Source organism: Anguilla anguilla, chromosome 1 (genome assembly GCF_013347855.1).
Source record: "Anguilla anguilla isolate fAngAng1 chromosome 1, fAngAng1.pri, whole genome shotgun sequence".
In the NCBI taxonomy this organism is placed as follows: domain Eukaryota; kingdom Metazoa; phylum Chordata; class Actinopteri; order Anguilliformes; family Anguillidae; genus Anguilla; species Anguilla anguilla.
Genome location: NC_049201.1, coordinates 32,844,441 through 32,857,009, shown reverse-complemented (window position 1 = coordinate 32,857,009; position 12,569 = coordinate 32,844,441). Strand labels below are relative to the sequence as shown.

Below are 12,569 nucleotides of genomic sequence, written 5' to 3'. Positions count from 1 at the left end.
AATTCATCCTGCTGCTACCATCATGAGTTACATCATCAATAAAGATTAGTCAGCCCACTTCAGAAGCAGCCATGCAAGCCCAAGCCATGACACTTCCTCCACCGTGCTCCTCAGATGAGTTCGTATGTTTTGGATCTTTTCTTTCTCCACACTTTGGCCTTTCCATCACTTTGGTAGAGGTTAATCTTGGTCTCATCAGTCCATAAAACTTTGTTCCAGAACTTTTGTGGCTCATCTCTGTACTTCTTTGCAAATTGTAATCTAGCCTTCCGATTCTTACTACTGATGAGTGGTTTGCATCTTGTGGTATAGCCTCTATATTGCTGCTCTCTACGTCTTCTTCGAACGGTTGATTGAGATACCTTCACCCCTGTCCTGTGAAGATTGTTTGTGATGACACTGACTGATGTTTTGAAGTTTTTCTTCACAGTTTTCACAATGTTTCTGTCATGAATTGCTGTTGTTTTCCTTGGTCAACCTGTTCGATATCTGTTTCTCAGTACGCCAGCGGTTTCTTTCTTTTTCAGGACATTCCAAGTTGTCATACAAGCTATCCCCAATGCTTGTGCAATGGCTCTGATCGATTTCCCCTCTTTTCTAAGCTTGCTTTTCTCCCAAAGACAGTTCTCTGGTCTTCATGTTAGTTTATCTTTTATAACACAAATGCAGTTTTCACAGGCAAAACCCAAGGCTAAAACCAAGAGTAGACATTCAGAACTATTTATTGTTTAACCAATCAATCTAACAGGACACATCTGGGCAACAAGAAACACCTGTCAGTCACATGTTCCAATAATTTTGCTCACCTAAAAATTGGGTTGTCTGATCCAAAAGGTGATATTTTCTAAGTTGTTTAATAAATCTAGATAAAAAATACCAGGAAATAAAAGCTGAAATTCGGACCTGTCATCTCATGTACATCTTTTGACTTCAAACTCAATTGCCTTCAGTGTATCGCAAAAACAAAATAATTGACCTTGCTGTTCCAATACTTTTGGAGGGGACTGTATATATATATAGTAAATGTGGTACATCCACAGATCTATTAAAATCATTATTACCATTTGGTATATCAGTACCTTTCTGTACAGGAGCTGGTTTAACCTTCTCCTTGGAAACCTCAGATTCTAAAACAAATGAAAAAAAGAAAAACATTCATACACCAAAGAAATTGTAGCAAGCCTGAATGAGCTTATTTGACCTATAAGAAGCTTAGGCTCTGACAAAAATAAAACTCAAGATTGGCCTATTTTAAACTGTCAATACCACATAGGGCATTCGCAGATATTTATGGAAGTGGTAAGAATTAAAGGACATCAGGCGAAATACTTTTAAATATATAGTATATAATTACTATATGATCAAGTACATAATAATATTGAAAATATAGTTTAAAACATACTGGATAATTTATCCTTGGCATCTTTGTCTGCAATGAAGAAAAAAAGTTTGATTGTTTTCATTCAACAATGAAATATCCATGCACACAGCATAAGACATGGAAATGGCAGGCAGTTCAAATTCTTCTTTCAATTAGCACCTGTACACAACAGTTACAATTTCATTTGATCAAAACATTCAAAACATTGACTTGAGTGAATCACTATGATTAGTTCAAATAAGTGAGTCATGCATGATCATGTCACTTATTTTGTAGTTCACGGAGCCTCACTCTCACATTGCTAGTGACTAGTGAAGCATAACTGAAGTGCAACAATTCTCAATGTAAGTTCAGATAATTACCTGCTTTAGCTGCTTGAATTAGAAGATCCATCACAAAAGGCCCTGCAAATTTCAGATTTAAGTTTAAAATGACCATTTAAAAAGAAATATCAGCAACAGAAATCAGTTGAAAAGAGGAATTAGTAAGGTAATGTGTGTGTGTGTGTGTGTGTGTGCATGCGTGTGTGTATATTGCATATATTATATACATTGTATAGGATTTTACGCTTGGACCATGGCTGGTGGCCAGCACCACACAAGAAGAGATACCATTAGCATGTTCAGGAGAAGACCAAAGTTCCCAGCAACTAATCATACTCATACTGTTTGTCAAGGGATGACATGAAATCCTGTAGTAGACATGAAAGCACTTCATTGGTCTCTCTATACACTCCTGGGCAAAAAAAATGGGCCAAGCCCAAAATGGCAAAACATTTAAAAAATAATTTTGTTTTTGCCATTTTTGGCTTGGTCCATTTTTCTTGCGCAGGAGTGTACAAATACAGTTAAATGCAAAATAATTGGTAGAGTTGTGTCAAGGTGGTTGATTTTCCTCTGTATTAATCAAATTTGTATTTATAAACAAACAATGACTATGAGGCAAAATTCACATTTCACATGGCTTTTTTTACACAGACATTGAACCTTATTACAAGATTGACATTCAATAAGTCAGGTCCCTCTGTTCCAAGTCAGCGTAAGTATTATGTCAAAGTAGGTTTTGATAAATTAAATGACTTACATGGTCATTTTTTCATTTACATTTGATGACTACATGGAGTCTGTAACTCCATATCACGAGGTTCATGATGTGATCCTCTGAGAATATCTGCCAAGCTTCTACCGCTGTCTCTCTCAGTCGCTGTGTGTTTGCTTTCGGTTTCCTTTTGCGCAAGTGAAAATAATGTTCAAATGGGTTTAAATCTAGTGACTGACTGTGCCATATCAAACACTTCCACGTATTCTTCCTGATAAGCTCTCTGGTTCGCTGTATGTTTTGGGTCATTGTTTTGGTGCATGAGAAGCTTCTGTCCAATGAGTTTGGTGGAATTTCCCTGAATATTGATGCACAATATGATTCTGTGCACTTCAGCTGTCATTTTTTGCTGCCATCACTGCTTAAATAATCAGTAATCATAATCAGACTATTGAACAGTTTACAGATGCTGCTGTACAGGCCCAAACCATCACACTGCTTCCACCTTGCTTGACAGATGAAGTAAGTATGCCAAGGGTCCAGAGCAGTCAGGGGCAAATCAATCAATTTGATACAACTGCCCCAATAATTTTGCACTTAACTGATACACATTCAGATTTCATGAAGTACAACCAGCTGGACAAGTACCTCGCTTTGGAGGGACAAACCAAGGCTTTTCCTTTGACACGTTGTGTTCTGAAACAAAAGCAAAATAACTTTTTAATAATAATCTTATCATGTGTTTAGGTCACAAACTAACAAAAAAAAAAAACATTTCTGTCACTAAGAGTTTAGTAAAATAACTATTAAAGTAATATTTCTGCCAAGTCATTCAAGTCAACATTTGTCTTTGACAAAAACAACAAAAACAGCCATAAAGCTGTGACCATCCAACTGTTTTTCTTTAACATTTTGTACAGATGGTTAATACGCTGCCTGGCCAAAAGAAAGTCGCACACTCTAATATTTTGTCGGACCGCCTTTAGCTTTGATTACGGCACGCATTTGTTGTGGCATTGTTTTGACAACCTTATGCAACGTCACAACATTTATTTCTGTCCAGAATTGCATTAATTTTTGGCCGAGATCATGCATTGACGACAGGGGAGTCGAACCACTCCGTAAAGTCTTCTCCAGCACATCCCAAAGACTTTCAATGGGGTCAAGGTCAGGACTCTGGTAGCCAATTCATGAGTGAAAATGATTCCTCATGCTCCCAGAACCATTCTTTCACAATTTGAGCCCGATTAATCTTGGTATTATTGTCCTGGAATATGCATGTGCCGTCAGGGAAGAAAAAATCCATTGATGGGATAACCTGGTCATTCAGTACATTCAGGTACTCAGCTGAATCATTTTATTGCCGTATAACATTGCTGAGCCTAGACCTGACCAATTGAAGCAACCCCAGATCATAACACTGCCTCCAGAGGCTTGTACAGTGGGCACTGTCCAAAAAAATCCAGGCAGTGTATTTGACACACTGAGTAAGATCTACATTAAAATCTAGATTTTTTCATGGACTGATAATTATTTGACATTTCAGAAATTTTAGACAATTTGATGCTTAAAATCTTAAAATCTATTCTAAAAGGCACAGGGAACCAATGTATAGCAATAACTATCATAAAATGCTATTTCTTTCTTGTTCTAGTTAGAATTCTGGCAGGAATGTTTTTGTAAAAATGGTAGTGGTAGTTCATCAGTGACCTTCTTTGGCAAACCTGTGAAAAGTATGTCACAATAATAACTGCAGCTAAAAACAAAAGCATGTGTCAACTTGATTGTATCATGTTTGATATTAATTGTGTAACATTTCTGAAATGGAAGGACTTAACATAACATAATGAGAACAGGCCACTCAGCCAAACAATGCTCACCATTTTCTTAACACAAAAGGGTGCCTAGTGCTCGTTGTTTACCAGGAACCAATTTAATTGCCCTTCTTTGAACCTTTTCCAGAGCCTCTATACCTTTCTTGTAGTACAGTCCCCAGAACTGCACACAATACTCCATGTATGGTCTGACAATGGTATTGTATCAGATAAGTATAACTTCCTTGGATTTATACTCAATAATGTGGCCTATATATCCCAGTATTCTTCAGAGCTTTCTTTTTTTACTGTTACTGCAACATCACAATGCCTAGAACCTGAAAGACTTTGATGAACTATTACTCTCAAGTCTTTTTCAAATGGTGCACATTCAAATTTTGTTTCCCATAAAGTAGCCCTGCCTTATATTTTTGTTTCCACTTGTAGAACTTTACATTTAGTTATAGTGAATTTAATTTGCAAAGTTTCTGCCCACTTCTGGATTCTATTTAAATATTTTTGAATTACTTTTGTAGATTCCAAACTGTTAGTTAAATCAAGGCCACTTATATAAAGAAGGAAGAGGAGTGGTCTCAGCACCGATCCTTGTGGAACCAGTTCCCACAGTAACCTGCTCCTCACCTCTGGAGAAAACCCTTGCGTTCATTTTTATGTTAAGGATATATGTTGATTAAATCCAGAACAATATTTATTCCGTAAATGACCATTGGACGAAATGATAAATACTTAATCTGTACCTTTCTGTACAGGGGCTGGCTTCACCTTGTCTTTGGGAACCTCAGGGGCTTCTAAAATAATTTTGACAAGAAACTCTTACAAGAAACAATTTCATAGTTTTCACCACAGCAAACAAGATCTGATCAACAATATCTAATGAACATAAAGTCCAAATGGTTTCAGCATGGGAAAGGCCAATGGTGACTACTGAATCCAGGCCAGTAAACTTATATCTGCACAATGACAGATACAGTACAACAGCAACAGCATTTACAAAAAAACTAAATATTTTTATGTGATTGTAGGATTAACAAATAATCAGAAAACTGCTCTGAGCTGTACCTTTCTTTATGGGAGCAGGTCTGACCCTCTCTTTAGGAACCTCAGGCTCTGAAACATAAAAGTTTTAAATACAGTTGTGGTTTATAAGTAGAAATTAACACATAGAAGGGAAAAGAAAATAAACAGCTACCCATTTGTTCACTTTTCATTTTAGTTATTTCCTCAACATGCTCTTTTTTTAGTAACCTTGAGTTTTGTGGTACTGAATATAAAAGATGAAAAATAAGCATATGAAGAGTTATTAAACCAAAATGAATCAATAAAAATTCCCTATTCATAATCATGCTGAAACTACTTTTGGATGTATTTATACAGTCACTTCAGCAGTGCCTGAACAAGTTAAACCTGTCATTAATTTTCAACAGCAGTCAGTATCACTCAAAGTGGTATATTTGTTTCATTCTCACAATGACAGACAGAATATGTACAATGAAAATAGTATTTGATGCTACGTGGCAAGGGACATAGTTATGTTTTTACGTCCCTAAATCCAGGCCCATATTCATTCCACAAATGACCTCTAGCCAAAATAGTCAATACTTAAACAGTACCTTTCTGTACAGGGGCTGGCTTCACCTTGTCTTTGGGAACTTCAGGCGTTTCTGAAATAATTTAGATATGAAACTCAAGCAGCTATTTCATAGTTTGCACTGCAGCAAAAAAGTTATGATCAGCAATATCTCCTGAGCATGAAGTCCAAATGGTTTCAGCAAGGGAAAGATCAAATTATGGCTCCTGAATCCAGACAGTGAACTTGAAATACATAGCACAATGACAGGTACAATACCACATAACAACAGCATTTACAAAAATGTATTTAAATGTGATTATAGGATTAATTTTAAAAATCTGAAAACTGCTCTGAGCTGTACCTTTCTGCGAGGGAGCAGGTTTGACCTCTTTAGGAACCTCGGACTCTGAAACATAAAAGATCAGTTTTAATTGCAGTTGTGATTTATAAGTAGAAATTAACACATTAAAGTAAAAATAAACAGCTACAATACTTTTATTTGTTCACCTTTCTTTTTAGGTTTTTCCTCAATATGCTCTTTTTTAGGAACCTCAAGTTCTGTGGTAAAGAATATAAAAAATATGCATATGAAGCATCATTAAACGAAAATGAATCCATCACAATTCACTACTCATTATCATAATTTAAATAACTTTGGGCTGTATTTACAATCACTTCAGCAGTGTTTGTACAAGTGAAAGCTGTCATTCAGTTTTAAACAGCACTGGTCAGTATTACTCATAGTGGTATATTATTTTTCATTCTCAGAACGACAGACCGAATATGTACAATGAAAATAGCATTGGATGCTCCATTGCGAGGGACATAGTTATGTTTTTACATCCCCACCATGTGTTTCAGTAAGAAACCCTTGCATGGATTATTAAGTCAAATTAAGGATAAATGTTGATTAAATCCAGGCCAGTGTTTATTCCACAAATAACCATTGGACAAAATTATAAATACTTCAGTACCTTTCTGTACAGGGGTTGGCTTCTCCTTGTCTTTGGGAACCTTGGGCGTTTCTAAAATATTTAAACATGAAACTCAAGCAGCTATTTCATAGTTTGTATTGCAGTAAATAAGATCTGATCAACAATATCTCCTGAGCATGAAGTCCAAATGGTTTCAGCAAGGGAAAGACCAAATGATGACTACTGAATCCAGGCCAGTGAACTTGAAATATATAGCACAATGACAGATACAATACCACATAACAACATCATTTACAAAAATGTATTTTAATGTGATTACAGGATTAACAAATAATCAGAAAACTGCTCTGAGCTGTACCTTTCTTTATGGGAGCTGGTCTGACCCTCTCTTTAGGAACTTCAGGCTCTGAAACATAGAAGTTTTAAATGCAGTTGTGGTTTATAAGTAGAAATGAACACATAGAAGGGAAAAGAAAATAAACAGCTACAGTACAATACTTTCATTTGTTCACCTTTCTTTTTAGGTATTTCCTCAACATGCTCTTTTTTTAGTAAGCTCAAGCTCTGGGGTACAGAATATAAAAGATGAAAAATATGCATATGAAGCATCATTAAACCTGAATCAATCAATCAAAATTCACTATTCATTATCATATTTAAATAACTTTGGGCTGTATTTACACAGTCACTTCAGCAGTGTTTGTACAAGTGAAACCTGTCATTCAATTTGAAACAGCAGTGGGCAGTATCAGTCGTCCTGGTATATTTGTTTGATTCTCACCGTGCCAGACTGAATACGTATAGTTAAAATAGTATTTGATGATATGTTGCAAAGGACATAGTTATGTTTTTACGTCCCCACCATGTGTTTCTCTAAGAAACACTTTAATTAATGTTTAAGTCAAGTTAAGGATAAATGTTAATTAAATCCAGGCCCATATTCATTCCACAAATGACCTCTAGCCAAAATAGTCAATACTTAAACAGTACCTTTCTGTACAGGGGCTGGCTTCACCTTGTCTTTGGGAACTTCAGGTGTTTCAGAAAGAATTTAGATATGAAACTCAATCAGCTATTTCATAGTTTGCACTGCAGCAAACAAGTTATGATCAGCAATATCTCCTGAGCATGAAGTCCAAATGGTTTCAGCAAGGGAAAGATCAAATGATGGCTACTGAATCCAGACAGTGAACTTGAAATACATAGCACAATGACAGGTACAATACCACATAACAACAGCATTTACAAAAATGTATTTAAATGTGATTATAGGATCAATTTTAAAAATTTGAAAACTGCTCTGAGCTGTACCTTTCTGTGCGGGAGCAGGTTTGACCTCTTTAGGAACCTCGGACTCTGAAACATAAAAGATCAGCTTTAATTGCAGTTGTGATTTATAAGTAGAAATTAACACATTAAAGGGAAAATAAACAGCTACAATACTTTTATTTGTTCACCTTTCTTTTTAGGTTTTTCCTCAACATGCTCTTTTTTAGGAACCTCGAGTTCTGTGGTAAAGAATATAAAAGGTGGATAATATGTATATAAAGCATCATTTAACCAAAATGAATCCATCACAGTTCACTATTCATTACCATATTTAAATAACATTGGGCTGTATTTACACAGTCACTTCAGCAGTGTTTGCACAAGTGAAGCCTGTCATTCAGTTTTAAAAAGCAGTGGTCAGTATCAGTCGTCCTGGTATATTTGTTTGATTCTCACAGTGCCAGACTGAATAGGTACAGTTAAAATAGTATTGGATGATACATTGCGAGGGACATAGTTATGTTTTTACATCCCCACCATGTGTTTCAGTAAGAAACCCTTGCATGGATTATTAAGTCAAGTTAAGGATAAATGTTGATTAAATCCAGGCCAGTGTTTATTCCACAAATGACCATTGGACAAAATGATAAATACTTCAGTACCTTTCTGTGCAGGGGCTGGCTTCTCCTTGGGAACCTCAGGTGTTTCTAAAAAATTTAGATATGAAACTCAAGCAGCTATTTCATAGTTTGTATTGCAGTAAATAAGATCTGATCAACAATATCTCCTGAGCATGAAGTCCAAATGGTTTCAGCAAGGGAAAGACCAATTGATGACTACTGAATCCAGGCCAGTGAACTTGAAATATATAGCACAATGACAGATACAATACCACATAACAACAGCATTTAAAAAAATGTATTTAAATGTGATTACAGGATTAACAAATAATCAGAAAACTGCTCTGAGCTGTACCTTTCTTTACGGAAGCTGGTTTGACCTCTTTAGGAACCTCAGGCTCTGAAACATAAAAGACCACCTATTGCGACTATGTTTTTCTGTGAAAAAAATTATTGACTTTGTATTTTGACCGTATTGTTGCCATTGACTTGTATCAAAATAGGTGGCTGAAACACCTATACTGGAGCTCACTGGCGCTAGTGAGCAACATCTCTCAACCAGACAAGGAAGTGAACTTCAAAAACACAGCCTGGTTTTGGTCGCTTGAGACAGCTACAGAGCCTTGTTAGCTACCTTCATAACTGAGAAAGTTACATACAAGGCTATCAAAAGTGAGTTGTGATACTGTCCAAACGGATGAGGAAAGCTGCTTTTGGTTTTTTCTAAACACCCAGGTAAGCTTTTACAAAGCAAATAATTTACCACACAGACCAATCTGGTGTGTGCTTATTGTAATTGCCTGTGACCAGGTGGCTGTTTCTTTTCCATTAATCACTTGGAGCATCCAGAAGGTGACGCTATGCCAATGCAGCAAGCAAATTAGCTGAGCACATTTAACATTAAACACTGAACTAATTAAAAGTGAAACACGTTGATGAGTAAACCTGATTTCTTAAATAAATATTAACCCCATTTAAAAAGGTCTCCTCAAAGGGACACTACATGTAGATGGTTCTGAACTCTATATCTATTGTCCCTAATCTCTAAATCTGAAGCCCTCTCCATGACCTTCCTGGGTACCAACTCTCTCTTTTTCTCTAGTTGGCATTTTGTGAACATATAAGAGCAATACATGTTGTTACTTTGCTTGCTTAAAAACAGTTTTTGGGAATATTTCCCGCAAAAGTTACCACTTTGCTCCATTCCTTTGGGTGGTGGTAGTGGACTGAATTGCACATGTACATACTTGACATGGCTAAGGTAGGTGCACTATACATTAAATTATCGACCGTGTTACATTTATCAAGCGTTACATTTATGGTGACTCTCCCCTATTTACTGTATGCGGTTTCCTCTCCTACAGCTTCACTTCTTGCTGGAACAACACTGCATGACTGCTGTTCTGAAATGTGTTTAGTGGTTTTATCAACCAATATTTACAGCTCCACGGAGGAGAACTTACATTTTCTTTTGCGTTCCGTTACTTTGCTTTCTTCCAATGCGCAAGACGTGTGTAAAATACCAGCAGTGCATTTAAATGAACTCGCTGCAGCTGAGCTCATTTACATAACCAGTCTTAGTAAATACCCTGCTAAATTGAAAACATGAGGCAGCGTGTAATTTTGTGGCCCTGATGGTAATTTGCCGCATGCTTAGTAAATATGGCCCTCTCTTTCTCAACTGAGTGGCATTTTTTTTAGTGAGTTAGTCTTTATTCTTTGAATACAAAAATAATTATTAGTAGAAAATATGTATGTTTTACACCAATATTTCTGTAAATACAACTGATAAAATACACCATAATGCCTTATTAATCAGTAACACAATCAGTAACACAGTTGAACACATTATACACATTTTTCATAAGAAAAAGCAGTAGATAATGATAATCTCACACTGATATGATGCAAAATTCCACACAAATGTACAAAAACACAGTAAAATGCATGAGGACTGCTTCAGTTTGTTGATGTATGATCAACATATTTAAATATGAAGGTGTACTGTAATGAGAGATAATGAATTCATCAGAGAGATTGAAAGCTACAAACCTTTCTTCTTGGCAGGAAGATAGTCTCCTAAGAGGACAAATAATAGAACAAATAAGCTGACAGAAATGAATTTATCACATCACCATATTATATTACATCATATTAAATAATCATAAACCAAATTCTTCCTTAGTCACATGAAGTCGTTAGTTTTTATTTGGAAGGATTGTTTTTGTCTGATTCTGATTAGGCAAATGTGATTTCAGTGCTAGTTTGTACTTGGCAGGATTGTTTGTTTGTTTGCTGAACAGGTTACCCTACAGGGTTGGACTCCTGATCTATGTGGTCACTTCTGGCACTACGATCTTTACTTCACTCTAGTGTGTTTCTTTTGCACCTCTGCACCTTGAACTAATGCACTTGTTGTACGTCGCTCTGGATAAGAGCATCTGCTAAATGCCTGTAATGTAATGTAATGTAATGAAGTGGTAGATATCACACACAGCACCACCAGGTGTTAGCTGGTGCTTCTGGGTGGCTCATCCAGGTAAGGTAACATATTGTGCTGATGGCTGTGTAATTGCAAAGTATATGGTTCAGTTGGTCAGGGGGCCTTGTTTCATAGCTATTTACCCTCTCTGGTTGGGCAGGTGCCCTCTATGCAAGCTTGGTTGTGGGCTGCAGTGTGAAAGGCAGTAGGCTGGTGACACCATGTGTTTTAGAGGACAATCGTGACTTGGCAGTGAAAAGATCATGCATGAACTTGGTTATAAATAGTAACTGGATATTCAAAATTAGGATGGGATTTGGCACCAAATTAAACCAAAAAACTCAATTAAGAGAACAGTGTGTGCTAATCCCTCAAGCTGCTGAGGAGACTGAATACTGACCCCACTGTTCAATTATAGTGTTGAGTAGGATCTAGCTCCCTATAAATGTGTGTCTGTTAAGTGAATGTAATCTAAGATAATTAACAAATTTTCACTGGAAAGAAACTCTCATTTCATCCATCATATCTTCATCTAAATGGCAAGTAGAACAGACTTTATTTAGGTGTGGTACCAGATTGAGGTTTGTTTTTATCTGACTGAATTGCATAAACAGATGAAGTGTATTTGATTAAATCCTGCCCAGAGTATTTTGATTGTTCCCAGATCAATTCATTCATCCAACTGATATCTTTCCAGTTATATGACAGTAAAATATTTAATGTGAAATCTTAAGGTTAAAGGAGAAATAACAAACCTTCTATTGGCCTCCGGGGTGGAAGAAATTCACCTAAGTAAAAAAACAAAAACAGCAACTATCAAAAAACCTTTTGATTACTAAGGCCTTTTTACAAATGAGAAAGAACTGTCTATTTTTTAAGTTAATATAGTCCTATTCCATTTAAAATGACAGTTAAATGCCATCATTCAATCCTGCTTGGTGGGTGATATTGGATTAAATTTTAATTAGTTTTCACTGCACACTAAAATACTAACAACCCCCTTCAGCATAGGAATAACAAATACAAAATATAATCAGACAAATAAAAAATCAAAATCCCCTCCCTGGCAGAAATTCCAACTAGTTTCCCACCTGGTTTTAAGCTGGTCCAGCTGGTTTGAAGCTGATTTGGAAATCGTAAAGCTGACAACAAGATGGTTGAGATAGCAACCATTCTGCTAAGAACATGTGTGGGACAGACCATGACCAAATACCAAATGGTATCCAGCTGGAGCAGAAGCTGGTTCCAGCTCAATGCTATCTAAGGCTGGAAGCTGGAATTTCCACCAGGGCTAAAATCTAAAGGAAGTATAAAAGAATGAGAACAATGTACAATAGAACCCCCTGAACATATCAGCGAAGTTTTATCATCCTTGTTTTAAATAAAATAACATCACTCAGGGAGGGAGGAGCAGAACTTGCATCTGATTATGCAGAGCA

The 12,569-nt window shown here is 36.3% G+C and overlaps 1 protein-coding gene across 50 annotated transcripts in view; it reads right to left on the bottom strand.

The window, feature by feature from the left end:
* The window catches only part of LOC118206174 (titin-like), a 154,072-nt gene that overhangs the window by 91,521 nt on the left and 49,982 nt on the right, over positions 1-12,569 (bottom strand). For 38 of the 50 annotated variants that reach the window (XM_035378465.1, XM_035378500.1, XM_035378642.1 and 35 more), the window contains exons 6-23: positions 11,886-11,918; positions 10,701-10,727; positions 9,004-9,048; positions 8,691-8,735; positions 8,217-8,267; positions 8,071-8,115; positions 7,750-7,788; positions 7,118-7,165; positions 6,799-6,849; positions 6,332-6,382; positions 6,186-6,230; positions 5,865-5,915; positions 5,314-5,361; positions 4,992-5,042; positions 3,068-3,115; positions 1,744-1,785; positions 1,403-1,429; positions 1,080-1,127 (exon numbers count right to left, since the gene is read on the bottom strand). In XM_035378465.1, coding sequence (XP_035234356.1) covers positions 1,080-1,127; positions 1,403-1,429; positions 1,744-1,785; positions 3,068-3,115; positions 4,992-5,042; positions 5,314-5,361; positions 5,865-5,915; positions 6,186-6,230; positions 6,332-6,382; positions 6,799-6,849; positions 7,118-7,165; positions 7,750-7,788; positions 8,071-8,115; positions 8,217-8,267; positions 8,691-8,735; positions 9,004-9,048; positions 10,701-10,727; positions 11,886-11,918 — 795 coding nt within the window. The remainder of the gene's footprint in view (positions 1-1,079; positions 1,128-1,402; positions 1,430-1,743; positions 1,786-3,067; positions 3,116-4,991; positions 5,043-5,313; positions 5,362-5,864; positions 5,916-6,185; positions 6,231-6,331; positions 6,383-6,798; positions 6,850-7,117; positions 7,166-7,749; positions 7,789-8,070; positions 8,116-8,216; positions 8,268-8,690; positions 8,736-9,003; positions 9,049-10,700; positions 10,728-11,885; positions 11,919-12,569) is intronic. The other 12 variants (XM_035378617.1, XM_035378573.1, XM_035378633.1 and 9 more) reach the window with 12 other exon arrangements.